Here is a 17,295-nt window from a genome sequence, read left to right on the forward strand (position 1 = left end):
AGATCTTGGAATTACTGGAGTCGACACAAACATTGTTACTCTACACTATCGATTACTCGATAAACAATGAAATATTGTGTCGTAATTAACATACAACACACAGGGACATGGGAATCAGAGTCAGGTGTTGTGGTTAGCTTAACTAATTCTGGTGTAATTTACAAGGATATTGGAACCTGATTTCAATTTCATCATCATATTAAAAACCACTGAATGCGAACCTAGTGTTGTTATAAGAATTATTTGCACAACCATTTGGATAATAGACTCTCTCGACGTTGACACCAAAATCAACACAGGGACGTGAGAATATTGGTCTAGTCAGTTATCACGAAAACCAACACAGGGACATCAGGATATTGGTCATATGCAGTTATCATGAAAACCAACACAGCGTTTTCCTATCATTGATAACGAACTGGAGTAAATTATCTTGTAAATATATACATATAGGCCTATTCGTTACAGATATTTGTTGATTTGAGACTGGCAAACTGCTGCAAGTTCTGATAAGTACGTGGTATCATCGACTAAAAATAAACTGAATGATGCTAAATTTCAGTATTGATGTACTACCATCATAATGAATGTATACAAAAGCATTAAAGGGACAATTCATTCTACGATAACATTAAAATTTGTATATATATCGGAAAACCCCCAGTTCTAATGGAAATTAGATCAGTCGGTTTTACTGTGATATGTCAGAAAATCCCATGGTGGTGAAATGCGTGTGAAATGTTCAAACTCACTCGCTGTCCGCCATTACACATTGTGGTCGAATATCTTGTATGCCGAACCCAGTCCCTTGCTCGTAGAGTAATGCTACTTTTGTCTAGAACTGCTCAAATCGCTCTGACAGAAGTGTGTTTACCTTATTAGGTGAATTGTTTTGCCTAAAAAATCATTATATCACCTCCACAGTGGTTATGTAGTTCATTTGTTCCACGTGCGTGACTTTGGCTCGGATATGGGTACAGCGTACATATTGTACCTGCATAATCGTATTGATCAACGATTTGTAATTACAACGGTATCAGTTAAAATACTAAACAATGACGTGGAATTTGTCAATATCTTATGTTATATGTTTCATAAGAAATGTAGAACAATACATTTATGCTATATTTTGCTTCTTGGTTATGTAAAAGAATTAGCCTGAGTGAATTGTCCCTTTAATGGTGATATCATAAAAATAAAGAATATCTAAAACTTTTAATAATAATCTGCATAAGATATAATATCACCTTGCAGCATGAGTCTATCTACATATTTTAAAAAACCTACGAATAAACTGCAGTTTCGCTCAAAGTTATAAAAAAAAATAGAAAAAAAGTTTTTGGGTAAACGGATGTATTCATTCAACCTTCACTTATCCGATCGGAGTTCGATTCCCGACGCGTATGTGAAATGGTTAGGGGTCCCCTACACGCCAGTTTACATGGTGTTTTCTGAACAGTTTAATTTCGTCCTACTCTAATACCTATTGTGCGCAAAAGTCTGGATTTTGTTAACGTTTTTGGCAATCGATGTAAAGTAACATTTATTTTAAACAAACATGTTTTGAATTTTTCGAGTTGCTACAAAGAGTATTTCACATCAACAGAAGAGCTACGGACCACAACAGAATACAATTCCCTGCTTTACTTGAACTTTTTAAGTCCCAGTGTTGTAGCATATGGTTCGCATTTGTAACGTCTTGATTATATACCGAAAAACAGTTCGTAAACTTATTAAAAATCAAAATCAATATATGTGAACCTAACCATTTTGGGAGCCTACATCTCGTGACATTTGAATTAACCAACGTGTTTAAACTTTGCGTGCGAGATTAGCGTGTATTGTTATAAAAAGAAAACAGTTATCAGAAAATTGATTCATGACAGAAGCCAATCTTTTTGAAATAAAAAATACTGATGTGCTTTAGTTTGCCATGAATAACGTTTTCGGATAGGAATGTTTTGGAGAGATACACGGTATTCATTGTTTATATTTAGAATAAAATCCAACTTTTCATTAGGACTGGTTGGTATGATAATCATTTTAAAACCATTTAATCCCGCCCCGATTCCAACTTAAGTTTGTTACTTTGAAAGTAAAACCTGGAAAGTATCAATTTATTTTAAAAATGCCGAAAAGCCGACAAATGGTAATTTTTTATCTATCAAAAACAGGAGCAGACGAATTAGTATTTTACTTCAATAACAAAAGTTATTTACTTTACACAATTACTACATTGATACGATTGAGCTTCTCATTTTACATCGGAATGATTTTATTTAAAATAATTAATTTCATCCCTAAAAATATTCATTCATCTATGCCATTGCCCTATATGGAATGATGTCCTGACTTCACAGGCACTCAAAATGTTTGTGTTAATTTGACATACTTATACGAGAAAACATCTTGTACAAATTTTGTTTATGCTCTGTCAGCGACGGAGCTGAAAAGGTAAGGCTTATATAATTATGAAAAAAAGCAAAATAAAAAGCGTTTGTGTAAGATGAACGTTAAATGTTAAATGTTCAGAAGGTTTTAATGAGGAATTGCTATAACAGTTGTGAGTGGATTTCTTCTAACAGATTTCCGACAACTCTTATATACCAAACCTGTTATACCTAATAGACAGCTCTAGAGCTCTAATCATACACGAGTTGTCACCCCTCTCAACTGATTTAATATAAAAAGAAAAGAAATACACGCGAGTTATATCCCCTTGCTTTATTAGCAGTGTTTCTTACAGTCATCAATAGTACTTATTGAACAAGAGATCATAGAATGATTTTGGCGTCCAACTTCTTTTCCTCTTCATATGAAGAATTTATTGCTCACAACTTCAGTTATCTAGATAGCTAGATAATAATACTGATCATGTATCACCTTGTTAACTATACGACAGAACTGATACAATTTTAAAATTTTAGATGAGTGAAGTTGTGTTATTAATTCTTGACGATTCCTTAACTAGATAACTTGATACTTTTTTATACATACGTATCTTTGAAGTGTTTCGTTAGTCAAATCTGACAGGACATTTTTACTCTAATTGGTAATTAATTTATCATATAAGTTGTTTAACCTGTTGTAAAAATGTGTGACATTCTAATAAATAAAATATTTTATTGTATTGTTGCATTGTATTATCAAATTCCAAATGATCAGCTGGCCATGGTGTCTAGACAAAGGTTACAAAGTTGTCCATGACTACAAATGTTTCTAATCATTCCCAGATCGTGAGGTACATTACTACTGAATTGACAGAACTTGATATGAAATTAGTCTGAATAAAGAACCTAAAGTTTATTCTAAGAAATAATGATTTGAAAGAAAAATCTGAAAAATCGCGATAACAATCTTAAATTATCAAAATCAAGGATTGAATTTCTTTTCTAAAAATGCAATATGCATAATTTTGCACTAAAGGGAACCTACATATGAAATTTCAGAAATATATCTTCAGTAGTTTCCGAAAATTATCTATAACAAATTATAACAAAACATTGTCGGCCATCTCATTTTCGGATCGGTCCCGAAATGTAATATGCATCCCCAGGTAGATAACAACAATTGTTTGCGGATGAAGGGAGAACCACGGACGAAAGGCGATTAGAAAAGTCTACCAAAAAGAAATGTAACGATAGAGTTTGCCCATCTGATACATACATACGGGTACTTTAAATTAGCATCAATATAGTGTTCTATTAACAGTGAATTATTATATATACTTTTTATCATTTTATCAGGCGACGAACACCTGGGATCGAGGATGTCACCTGCTATTATATTGGAGTTGTATCAGTTATTAAAATAGGAAAGGAAGTCTTTTTACAAACTGAGAAGCTTCAGATTGAAAGTATAATAAATTTCGTTTTAAATAACTGATCTACATCCGTCTCGATGCTCATTGGTAGAATAAAAGTATGACGTAAAAAAAAATTAAGACCCCTGAATACGACATTTTATCAATTACTCAGAACAGATAACGTGTTCCAGACGGCATTTTAATATATGAATTACGTCTATATTTAGCATGTTTTTCACACGATAGCTGTGTACGTGCTTAGAAGTATTCTTTGAAAATATGTGGGAATGAAAGAGAATGCTAAGGGCAGGTATACCAGGAGATAATCTATCATTTGGTCTACAAAAGAGAAGTCAGAGTTATCCTTCTTGCATTCAACAGGGATTCATATTGAACTAAATCCGTTAAAGACAAAATTGATTTCTAAATGATCAAAATTTACTCAAACGTATTCCGTTACAAGGGTATATTGTTATACTTTTGTCTGAATATAAAGAGATATTTAGCAAAATCGAAGACATATGTCATTTATTCTTGGTTTTTAATGGTCTTTAAAGTATTTCTGTCAGTGCGAGATGTACCAACGTGTAAAAACCCTAATTGACCTTCCTGTAGATTTGCCCTAATACACATTTAGATTATTACATACAATGTAATAATAGTACACTTTTATTCACTTTTTGTACCAGGTGTAATACTATATTACTTTTGTAGGATAATTCTGAAAGTTTATACCTTCCCTTTGAAAACTTCCCTTAGTAAAGCACGAGAAGAGAGTAGGCGTAGACGTACGCGAGTGCGAGAAACGTTCAAAGGTGAATGACTGGAAAAGAACAAGTATGGGTGTGAGCTGAAAATAGGTTGGGTGGATAAGAGAGTAGAAGACGTTGAGGAAGTGCGAGAAATGATCATGAGTGGGGAAGAAAGGTGATTGAGTCTAAGTGGGTATGAAGGAGTGCGCGGGAGATGTTCACGAGAATTGAATTACATTGACCAATGCCAAACAAGATGGTGCAGTTAAATTTAATAATGACTTTGTCCTTTAGAAGAATTAAATAACATGGATTTCACTAAATTTATCTGGTGCTCAATATAGCTAACATGCAAGAGAAGAAATAATCATTAGATGCGTAGAATTAATTGAAGTCAAAACCTGTCATTGATTTAGTCTGTAAAAATTATTATCACCTAGTCATTATGGGAGGTTTCAATTTCAAAAATATTGATTGGAGCATGGAATATACAAAATGTACAATTCATGACTTATAAAGGATGATATACAATGTGTAGTAGAAGGCTTGTTTGTAGAAACAAAAATTGGAGAAATTGATCATGTAGTAATTTTATTCAAATTAGATGTTATTCTAAACAACAACATCATAAAGTGTGATAGATATTTTTACTACGGGGGTAATGATGATGAGATGAGAGATGAATTAAAGAACATTACATGGAACCCTTTGGGTCAGCTGACCTAAAAATACCAGTGACAAAAAGTTGACCAGGAATTCGGTACCGAAAATCAAATATGAACGAAAATGCAAATGAAGCCGGAAAGGAAAAAAGAAGGCATGACACATATACATGAACATAAAGAACTCCACGGTCAACAACTATGAAATCTACAGGAAAGCCAGAAATCAGGCAGCAACTAAATTTAAAAAGCATCAATCTAACATTAACATGAAATAATCAGAGAACCCAAGACCAATCCAAAGATTTTCTGGAAATACCTCAATTCCAAAACAAAAACAAATTTCGGTATACAGTACCAAGTTTTGAAAACGGAAAAACGGGATTAGAAACAACTAACAAAGGCCAGTCCAGGGAATTTTTCGCGAGTGTATAAACACAAACACGAACAAACGACATCACAGCGATAACAAATAGTAACACCACATATGAATTAGACAACATTCTAGACACTCAAGAGGAAGTATATAAGAGACTGTCTGATTTGAATCTACCTAAATCGCCAGGGCCTGATGGCTTGCTTCCTTAAGTCCTCTAAGAAACATTCCATAAGCTTACCTCTAGTAACAATTTTCAATAAGTCATAACAGAAAGGAAAACTACAATCAGACTGGAAGACTGCAAATATCACACCATTGTTCAAAAAGGGAAATAAACACAAAGTTGAAAACAAAAGACCTATCCGTTTGACAGGTGTAGTTGTAAAGGGCCTCGAGTTGATCCTTAGAGACAAACTTGTGAATAAACTAATAACAAATAATCTACTATAAAATGGACAATTCGGAATTCGACCTGGTATATCCACAACCCTGCAAATTCTGGAGGTATTGGACGAAATTAAAGCTAAACTTTATGAAGGGCATATTACAGACATACTTTATATGGACTTACAGAAGGCCTTTGACAACGTTTCATACATTGGACTAATATAGAAATTACCAGCAATTGCATTTGGTAACAAAATCTGTCACTGGACCAAAACATTTTAAATGACAGAAGACAGTTAATGAAAAATCTTCAGAATGTAATAAAGTCTGTAGTGGTGTCCCTCAAGGGAGTGTGCTGGGCCCCGTGCTCTTTCTTATCTTTATAAACAATCTTACATCAATGTGGAATACTAGGTCAAAACTTTTTGCGGCCGACACAAAACTACATGGTTGTTGAACTTGCTGTGACAAACATGATGACATAGAAACGACCCAGTCCAATCTAGACAATTTAGGTGCTGTGTCAGAAAATTGATAATTACAGTTCAACATGTACGGAAAAATGTAAAACAACACATTTTGTATATATCTATCAACATAATGTTTATAGTATGATGGGCTACAATATTGCAGTTTTTTTAATATTATAATTATATGCTTAATGATTCACAGAAGGAATGAAATGGATATAACTAATAATATCGTCGCGATGGTGATCTATTTGAAAATGTTGATGTGCAAAAGGTGATATTTTGACTCTTTAAACTGTAAGAAAAAAAATAGCCACATTTCTAAAATCACTTGTATCAAGACTTATTTTACCACAGTTCTTTTATAAATAATGTAAACTTTTAAGTAGTGATACATATGTTTTTAACCTCTTTGATCCAGGTTGAACCTAAACTTCAACGAGATCAAAACCTTACCATAGAAGATCCCTGAGCATAAGAATACATCAAGTTCATTTTAAACTTTGCCTGGAAAGGCAGTTGTTAATATCACGCTAATATTGAAACAAAACATACAGATTTGTGAGAAAAGACTCAAAATCAAAAGTCTAAGAAAAAAAAGGCAAAAAGTTAAATTTTTATGCTCTATGGATACTGCTGATAACGCAGGCGTTTTGATATTAATATCTGGGATATTGATTTTGATGTCAGCTATTAGAGCAATGCAAAAAACAAATGGAGTTGGCATCAGGTTAAACCTATTCTGTATTTGCACATTACAGATTATCTACACTTACGGGTAGGTATTGATTGTTATCATAATTTTCGGAGAAAACGACGTAAATTGGGCTCACAAAATAACGATGTCACAATGGATACCTTCCCGCAAGGGAGCTAACTCTGTAATATGCAAAGATGGAATTTAGCCATCAATATAATATAAATCGTACTAGTTAACATTTTGGCAAGATCTTGATGTGTAAAGCGAAACGCCATTAGGATAAAAATTGGAAGGAATGAGCTACATTATTACTGTTGAGCAATTAATATTGATAGTTTTTATATTTTACTGAATAATTTCAAACGTGGAATCTTTCATCGATATGTTTCGTCTGACGTACTATATTATTAAACCGATCATTCCTACTTCCCCGTAACATAGAGTTTGTTTAACATAAAAAAGGGGGTGACCGTTAAAACTGGCGCGCTTTTCTGGACACAGCAACTTTGGTACATTTGTAATTAACACCTCACCCTTCCAACTGAGTTAGCAACTCAGACGCAGTAGGCAGTCCACCTGTTTACCTGGAGATTAGCAGACGTTACCTTTTCTCCCGCCATCACCACCTCCACAGGTAAGATGATTGATTGATATATGTAAATATCAAATAGTTAAAATGTGTATGATATAACAACAATAACGTTTATTAATATACCGTTGTTTAGAAGGATTTTTTTCTACAAAATATATTGTTCTTAGCACCAGGAACCTATAGTTATTTAGGGCACTGGCAGTTAACATGAAACGAATGAGCGTGAATTATTTATCATCTTCGATTTGGTACAGTAAGGTATAGGTAATATCTCCTCGCTGGACGATGGTGTGAGGGATACAGACAGCATGCCAGCTCCACAAATCATCGACCTCAGCATATAGACTATATAATACTTATGTTTAAAACCAGCAAGGGGAAATTGATGATGTACATTTGATATGCGGTTGTTTCAAGTTTTAAATACATGTAAATGTATCTTAAAGGCTGGTCGAAATATATAAACTGTCTAGCGTATTTAGCATTTCAGTCGATAATTCATATATTGCTGTTTTGTGAAAGTATAAACTACAATATTTTTTTCAGTATTTTAAAAGTAATGAGTATAATAATTTTCTAATTCAATTTCAAAATATTTGATCCATTCATATATTTCTTTATAATGTATTTAATAGCAGGGTTTGCCTATATAAACTCTCCTCTTATATTTAGATTCATTTCAAACAACAAAGCAAAATTTGGGTTACTTCATTATTTTACAAAGCACTTTGTCACTGATTTAGATTATCTTCTAATTAATATAGCACTTTATCTGGATATAGGGTTTATCATATCTTATAGATTACAACGTCTAAAGTTACTTCTATCTAATAACTATTCATTTTAAGTTATATTGAAACAATGTTTAGTACCCATGCAGTAATGCAAAAAGTACATGCCGTAGGAATCGTAATTCTGTGTCGAGTTTACCAGAGAACTGTGATCTAGAAATACGTTTCTTTATATTATTTACAAGAATAAGTCTATCTTTATCTCTCCTCAAACAGTTTGGATTGGAATTTAAAACATCACGTAACAAGTTAAACATTTATAATATGTATGGTGATGTTGTATATAAAATAAAATAATGTACTACAATATATGTAAATGTAGTCGGGAAAAAACTTACCTACTACTTTTTAACCCAAAAATCGTAATAAAAAATAATGTATTTATCTTGGAATGTGACAATTCATCATTAAAACCAATTTTGTTGCTGTAGCCTTTATCAGAAAAATGACATAAACGCATATTTTTGTACCTCTATAAGAAAGCGACCTATTCCAGGCGATTACCCTAGCGCTTCAGATGGACTACATATTGCACTAACATTCCATCAGGACTATTAACTATTATCAAATCTGTTTTACTAATTTCTTGTTAATCATATACTTTATCTGTTTACATTTAGATTATCGATATGCAAGCTCTTTAAGGTCTTGGTAGACAAATAGTTTCCACATTATGCCTTTCTCACAAGTTACATGTCCCCCTGTACAGGTGCAGGATGTCGGACGATTTCTTACAGGTGTCAGTAGAGGACAAACCAGCTCCCCCACCGTACCCGCCAGCAGGTAATGTACACTATACTGTATAACATGAAATATGCGTGAGTACTTTCTTTCGTGGTTTTGAGAAGTAGCATAATTCCGCGGATAGCTTAAGGAGCAATTGCGACAATATTAAAAACAAATTTCGTTGATTTTATAATAGTGTTTATACAGCCATGAAAACAACCAAGGATTTTACACATCGACCATTTTATGTATTACAGTACCTGGGTAATATAAACTCAAATTTTATCCTTTCATTCTCTCAACGTCTCCGTTTTCGTATCTATCGGAAATGTCCGACTTGAACACGATAATATTATATTCATAGTAATAACATTACTCACGTTAAAGATGCTCCACCGCTGACAAATGGTATTTTTTCACTATCAAAAACAGGAGCAGACGATTTAGTATTTTTCTTCAGTTACAAAAGTAGCTTATTACACCATTACCACCATTGAAAAGTTTGAGCTTCTAATTTTACTTCAAGTTAAAAATATGAAAAATAACTAATTGCATCCCGAAAAAATCCCGTGACACTATATGCTAAATGGAATGAAGTACATCACAGCGCATGTTTGCGCATGAACCAAAGGTGAAATAAATTATTTTATATTATTTTTGTGTTAATTAGGCATATATATACACGATTAAACACCAATTATTGTTCAAATGATTGATATCATTTATGCCCTGTCGGCGGTGGAACATTTTTAAAAGTGAATATAGAAACATAGTAAGTCCCGTGTCCCTAATCGTTTCTATGTGTATGCCATGAAGGTATGGCGTTATAAATAATACCTGCTGCCATATTGCCTGATCGTAAAAGGCGATCAAATTTACTAACTTACTTTCTTTTTCATAACGACTTAACATCGCCCCTTTTGGATATGAGTTAAGTCAATTTAGCATGTATATAACGAAACACAACAATATAAATACACAGCGTCATGTAGTAAAGTACAGATGATTTCCCTGAAATCATCGCCTTTTTGCAAACACGAAATACCGCAGCCTCCCAAAACAGACAAACATGTACATACATAAACATAATATATTGCACGTAGTAGAGGTTGTCCTGTAATGAACCTAGCTGTTAAAGGGACATTACGCCCCAATAAACCAAAACTATAGTCAATTAAAAAATAAAAGTAGGAAAAATATAGACGTAAATTTTATGAAATGGATGTAACGCTAATAGTCCTACCTGATGCATGTTTCAATGTCATATAGAAAGTCGTATGTCTAATATCTGTGACAATAAAAATCAATGACGTCATGATTTATCTCGTTTATAAGTCAAACAATAGGGGTTCTAACGAAGTCATTGACATGCGATAATTTTTTTAACATCTTTTAAAATGTTATATTTAGATTATAAGTGCTTCGTCACTATATGAATCAATCAACTGAAGAAAAAAACATTTGCCTATGAAAACACTATGAATACAGCGATTCTAGTGCATCGATCAGTTGATTTCAAACATCACGCCAGTTTCATATCAATAAAAAATAGTTCCCCACAATATTTTAATGTATAATTTTTAATGTGTTGTTTCTTGATATAGAATCAACTAAGGTTTACTGTAATATGTCAATCAAATCTTATTTTAACTATATTTCTTGTTTATCATTTGTCATTTGCAAAAAAAAGGTTGACTGGAAGACGGAAGCTTGAAAACGCGACGTTGTGGAACGACTTTGTCATCCAGCTGTTCCATTAATCTCGTTTCTCGTCGTATATGGGTGTCATAACTTTAGATATAATATAATAACCTTTCAATAATTTTTATTTTCATAAATAATTCTAATGTAAATATAAATGTAAATAGTTATCTTATTAATAAAGCGGCTATGAAATGCCTAAAAATATCCGTTATGATATGGTAGTATGGCGGATTTATTTACTGATTATAATAGTTAGTTGCTTAGATTTATATCCATATTTAACGGAGAAGGGTAATTTTGTATTGTCATTTTTAATATGGGCTAAGGAAGTAATTCCAACTGTGGACAACACAAAATTGTCAAATTTCCAAGGTGATCTGCCCATTTATCAAGACATACAAAACGAACACGATTACATAATAGGAATACGAACAGTAATGCGGGACAAAGTAGGCAAATATCTTCTCGGTGTGTTGGCAAAGAAGCATAGTCCCAAATTTAGTCATCTTTTGCTGGGCAGCATATGTAAAGGATCTAAACCTAGTATATTTAAAGATTATTTTCTTTCATACCTACACGTGTAATACTGGCTGGTCTAGGGCAATACACTCATGTCGCCTGAGGCGGTATTGCATGGCTACCCATGCAATAAAGCCTCGTGACGTCACGGCGTCAACACAATCTCTATTTCCTCGGAAAAAAAATTTTAACATTTTTTTTCAGAGAATTGACTGGTTTTACTATAAAAGATGCGTTTTTACTATAAAAGATGCAAGCAACGGAATTTGTGTTGAAAATATCACGTAATTTTTCATGTATGGAAATTGACTTCAAGCCGTGGATTTCTTCGAATTTATTTCAAAATGGCGGCATAATATAGTTGTAAAATTGCAATAAAACGTCGTGGTATGAAAGAAAAATACTCTTTCATAAGTGGATATGAAGGATAGGGATATCCTACCCTCGGGATCACAAAATGTTGCAAAACCCTCGGCAAGCCTCGGGTTTTACTACATTTTGTGACCCTCGGGTAGAATATCCCTATCCTTCATATCCACATATGAAAGAGTCTTATAATATTTTAACGTTCGTTAATGCCTTTGGGATAGCGGGTCTGTAGATAGGTAATCCAGAATCCCTCTCTCGATCGACGCTTGGTTTGTGTCCAGTAGGAACGTTAACAGTGCTTAATTACAATCACCTGCATGTCTTTCCAACTATGCCTGGGTAAGTTGAAATGTCTGGCAACCGGATAGTCAGGTTTGTTCTGTTTGATAGAAAAACGGTGATTGTTGATTCTGACGTTGAGTGGACCACCGGTTTCCCCAACGTATTGCATTGTGCATTTCCTACACGAGAGGAGGTAGATGACATTGCTGGATGTTCTAATATATACATTTTGTATATGAATATATGCATATAGGATACGGTAGTTTAGAACTTACTCTTAATAATTAAAAAAGAGAGATTATTTGAAATCATATATAGCTCTGACATTTTCTCCTTAAAGAAGTAAGCGATAATAAAACTCCTTTGACCTTTTTGATGCTTTGTTTTCAAGGTTGTCTCACATTCACCTGCTGTTTATCAAATTCGTTTACACAAATAATGTTATTGAGTCTATTAAAGGGGCATTGCGAGATAAAACTGTGAACCCTGAGTTGGTATTAAACAGTATTTATATAAAGCTTGTCAATTACCTCCTCTATGGAGATACACCTGATCTAGCGTGTTGGCGTCTGGTCAAGATGTTCCTATAAATACATTAGTTGTTGTTTTAGTTGCCACATAACCGTCTATTACGGTCCAATCATTATCGATCTGTTTCATGGCAGCCCAGATGCTAGTACTTCATAGTCTTCATCAAATGTTAAAGCAAAAGAAATACTGCTCTCTGTCATATGCAAGGTTTCCTTCGAAATTGGATGTCTCTCAATAGACAATTTTCTCGATTGTTTTTGTTTTATGCCATTTAACAGTCAGGGTCAGTAAAGGAGGAATTGAGGAGAAGGAGAAAAGCAAATGACCCCGTAGAAAAACCACCGACCAACATTAGTACACGTACACATTAGACATTTTGGAAGGTGAAAATAGTAATAATTGTATAATCCAACATTACTTTGACACGTTTCCACTGTATATACCGCGTAGCTTTAATGCTGTTGTTTTTCTTTTTGTTGTATCGATCATTAAGGATTCTAATCAGTATGGTTTTAATTTTTAAAGAGTTTGTCTGAATCAACGTCATAGTGACGAAACATTTTACAGCCATCGTCACGTTATGTGTTCTACCATCTAAAACGCCAATTGAAATTTTAAATTGGTACACATACTGTGATAATTAACATACTAGTGAAGATAGGACATCACACGTTCACTACGAGTAAAACATATTATTGCCAAAGAAAATTTCATTGCTCGTTGAACGGTTAAGAATATATTTTTACGGAAAATGTGAATAGTCTATTAAATTTTCATGATTTTAAAAATTTCAATAATTTTCAGATAAAGGCACTTGCCTCTTAAATTGAAACACGGTATGTTTACGAAACACATACCACAAATATAGATAGAACACATCAGTTAGAAACATGTTCATGTTAACTTGTCCATATGGAAATTTGTGAAAGTCTAAATGATCGAGCAAAGCACACATGGCCTTAGCACATTGAAACCCGAGGTTAATATCAATTTGTTTTCAGTCTTTAGTAATACCACAAAACATCTGAAACCTTGGATTGATACTATACCCCTTCACTGTTGATCGAGGTCGACTATACATCAAAATCCAAAATATACCAAGTATAATATTGTGCGAAGGAAACTTATAAGATACTAGTGTTTCATAAAAAATAGAATTAAAAAAAACTCCACCTAGAAACCACTGTTATATTAAAGATGCTCCACCGCTGACAAATGGTATTTTTCCACTATCAAAAATAGGAACAGACGATTTAGTATTTTTCTTCAGTTACAAAAATTCCTTACTTCACACCATTACCACCATTGAAAAGTTTGAACTTCTTATTTTACTTCAAGTTAAAAATATGAAAAAAATAATTAATTGCATCCCGAAAAAATTCCGTGGCACTATATCCTATATGGAATGAAGTAATGATTGCGCATGCACCAAAGGCGAACTGAATTATTTTATGTCATTTTTTGTGCTAATTAGGCATATATATACACGATAAAACGCCAATTATTGTTCAAATGATGAATATCATTTACGCTCTGTCGGCGGTGGAGCATCTTTAATATTATGTTGTTGATCTCATTCAGCACTTCAAGATCCTCTTTTAACAATTCATCATGTATGATTTGTAGTGACGTAATAGTATCATTATTCCTATTTTACCTTTGTAGACAACAGTAATGAGAATGACCAAGGACAGTTCTCGTATGGAGCACCGCCACCTAAAAGTAAGTCAATCAATTCTAGTTAATCAATTCTATTCTGATATATGTATGATGATTGTAATTTCTTAAATGCCTACCAACCAACCCCCCTCCCCCTCCCCCCTCCTGCCAGTTTGAGATTTCTTGCCATCAAACAGTGTGCACTGGTTCCCAACTAAAATTTTCAATATACAAGATGACAACACTTTAATGTAGATAATACGAAACAGTAAAACGTGAAACAAAACCACAAGAAAATCATATAATAAATAGAAAACGCCCATGCCCCTGTTTTTCATCTAGAGAAAGAAAATACTCTAGATTAATAAAGTTACCCAAAACATGCATCCAATTCTGATATTCATAAGGAATTATCTACGTACTTAATTATTCTGAGTTTTGTTGTTAGTGCTTTTATTTTTTTATTACCATACATACACGAAGTATATGTAAGGCATTTACATGTTGTTATGGTGTGCTCTTGTGTGTATCTCAGACAAAAATAGAGCTTTCAAGTCAAATAGTATTAATAATTCATGTCATCGCTTTGTTTATTCTTTCTTTTCAGACAGACCGCCAGAAGAGGGATATGGGCCAAGTATGTATATTGTCTTAGCATTTATGTCTCTCTTCATGACTTCTAGTACTAATTTTGTATTGATTTTAAGTATCTTTAGTTTGCTTATCTCGATGTCAAGAACATGTTTTATTGATACATAAAATAACGTGTTATGGACACATTCAAAGACAATATTGCATGTAGGTTATTTCTCCGGCTTTTTGATGTCGCTATTTGTCGTGGTGGCTAAATGTTTTTTCGGGGAGTATTTTAATAAACATCTGATTGCACGTTTACTTATAAAACGAGTAGTAGGACTTGAGAATGTCGATCAAATCCCTCAATCAAACTAAATGTTCTAAGATTAAACAAAAATGTTTTGAATGCGGGCGAAACGCGTACATGAACTCACTGAACGACTCGACGTTGCTAATTGTTCAATGTTTTATTTTCATAAACACATAAAATACTCGGGGACATGTTAATCTCGTGTGATCAAAAAGGGTTTCTGTGATATTTCAACAGCTGCAGCACTGCACGCGACGATTTTATGGCAATGCCACAATAACTGATGTAAAATCAATCCAAAACATTTTTGCATGTACAATGTATATATAGGTAAATATGATGACGTTTTATAATTTCGTTATAACATTCATGGGATGCTGTTGATTTTAACAAGAGCTATGCACGAAGCAAAATTTATGTAACTACTAGGTAGTACACTTTTCCCGTGCCAATTAGAAAGATCAGAAAGTTTTACATCACAAATCCGTAAGCGGAAAATTGGCATAAGAGCGTTATTCAGAGGGTTACATCATGGTAATTTTTATGATTTCATTACCACACAATTTTCTTTTAAAATAATCATATATCTTAAATTCCTTCCAGCGAATCCTGCTTATGGACCACGAAGTGGAGGTACCACTGTCATAATCAACCAACCAACGTTCGTCCCGCCCAAGGAGGCGTTTAACGAGGAACCAATCAGAATGAAGTGTGATGCTTGTCACCAGGAAGTCCTTACTTCGATACACTACGAGACCGGGATGATGGTCTACCTGATCTCCATTGTCTGCTGTGTACTGGGGTAATTATTGTAATTTTGTTTAATGAATACACTAAAAACTATAAGATGGGTTCAGTCTGTTTGAAATGATAATTATTAAAGATTCGACCACAGTATTTCAGCTTAATAACTTCGGTAAAACTCTATGATGCCTCAGTTTGTTTGAAATAACAATGATTTAAACTATTGGTGAAGTGCCTTGAATTATTTGGGGGGGGGGAGGAAATTATTATTGATATCAAATTTTAAAACGAGAATCGAAGACACAATGGTTACCCAGAAGTTTTGTTTTGTTTATCTTGACTAGATAGACAGAAAACAAGAAAGGTTTGAGACCAGCCTCTGGCAGCTTTGAAAGACCCATGAGTTAATTAATGCGGACTCATTTTACTCTTTGGGCTCCTTAAAACGATGAAAATTCCTATATATATATAACTCTATTTCAATGCAAATACAGGTTCAATTTATCAAAACTATAATGTTCGGTTATTAAAATGATTGTTCGCAATTAAGGTATAAATAAGCCTGAATTTCACATCTTGAACAAAAACCTTAACCAACACCAATGCCAACGACGACGCCATTTTCCAGGGGCGAACTAAATTGTTTTGAAAAAAACATGTTCAGACAATTTTTAAATATACATGTTGACAACGTTTAAATAAGTATTTGTTTTGTTTGACAGTTTGGTAGCCGGATGCTGTTTGATACCATTCTGTGTGAACATCTTCAAAGATGTCATCCACTCCTGTCCCAACTGTCGCCACCAACTGGGCGTGATGAGAAGGATGTAGCAAAACAAACAACGATCATGTGACCGGATGTTATCCTATTGTTATATGGACTTAGCCGAGAACGGGGCACATATTTGATGCAGTAACTAACTTTCTTGTTTTATACATCTGTATATATACGTGTTAATCTTAGTCTGATCATTGTAGTCTGATTTTTGTCAAAAGAATACTTCTAAGCACGTACACAGCTATCGTGTGAAAAACATGCTAAATATAGACGTAATTCATATATTAAAATGCCGTCTGGAACACGTTATCTGTTCTGAGTAATTGATAAAATGTCGTATTCAGGGGTCTTAATTTTTTTTTACGTCATACTTTTATTCTACCAATGAGCATCGAGACGGATGTCGATCACTTTTATAAAACGATATTCATTATACTTTCAATCTGAAGCTTCTCAGTTTGTAAAAAACTTCTTTCCTGTTACCTTACCTATAAATAACAGATACAGTTCCAATATAATAGCAGGTGACATCTTCGATCCCAGGTGTTCGTCGCCTGAT

General features: G+C 33.6%; 1 protein-coding gene across 1 annotated transcript; it reads left to right on the top strand.

The window, feature by feature from the left end:
* Positions 1-7,690: 7,690 nt before the first annotated feature.
* Positions 7,691-16,931, top strand: LOC138324548 (lipopolysaccharide-induced tumor necrosis factor-alpha factor homolog). Its single transcript, XM_069269602.1, has 6 exons — positions 7,691-7,789; positions 9,248-9,321; positions 14,335-14,391; positions 14,936-14,965; positions 15,818-16,016; positions 16,681-16,931. Exons 2-6 carry the CDS (start codon positions 9,255-9,257, stop codon positions 16,787-16,789), a joined length of 462 nt encoding a protein of 153 aa, XP_069125703.1. The 5' UTR covers positions 7,691-7,789; positions 9,248-9,254; the 3' UTR covers positions 16,790-16,931.
* Positions 16,932-17,295: the final 364 nt, after the last annotated feature.

This window comes from Argopecten irradians, chromosome 5, assembly GCF_041381155.1.
Source record: "Argopecten irradians isolate NY chromosome 5, Ai_NY, whole genome shotgun sequence".
Taxonomy (NCBI): Eukaryota; Metazoa; Mollusca; class Bivalvia; order Pectinida; family Pectinidae; genus Argopecten; species Argopecten irradians.

What these genes read in the sequence shown, in the direction of transcription:
- LOC138324548 (XM_069269602.1), top strand. Translation starts at nt 9,255, where the DNA reads ATGTCGGACGATTTCTTACAGGTGTCAGTAGAGGACAAACCAGCTCCC. An exon ending in CCCACCGTACCCGCCAGCAG is followed by an intron (nt 9,322 to 14,334) that starts GTAATGTACACT and finishes TTACCTTTGTAG; the next exon opens with ACAACAGTAATGAGAATGAC. An exon ending in ATTGTCTGCTGTGTACTGGG is followed by an intron (nt 16,017 to 16,680) that starts GTAATTATTGTA and finishes TTTGTTTGACAG; the next exon opens with TTTGGTAGCCGGATGCTGTT.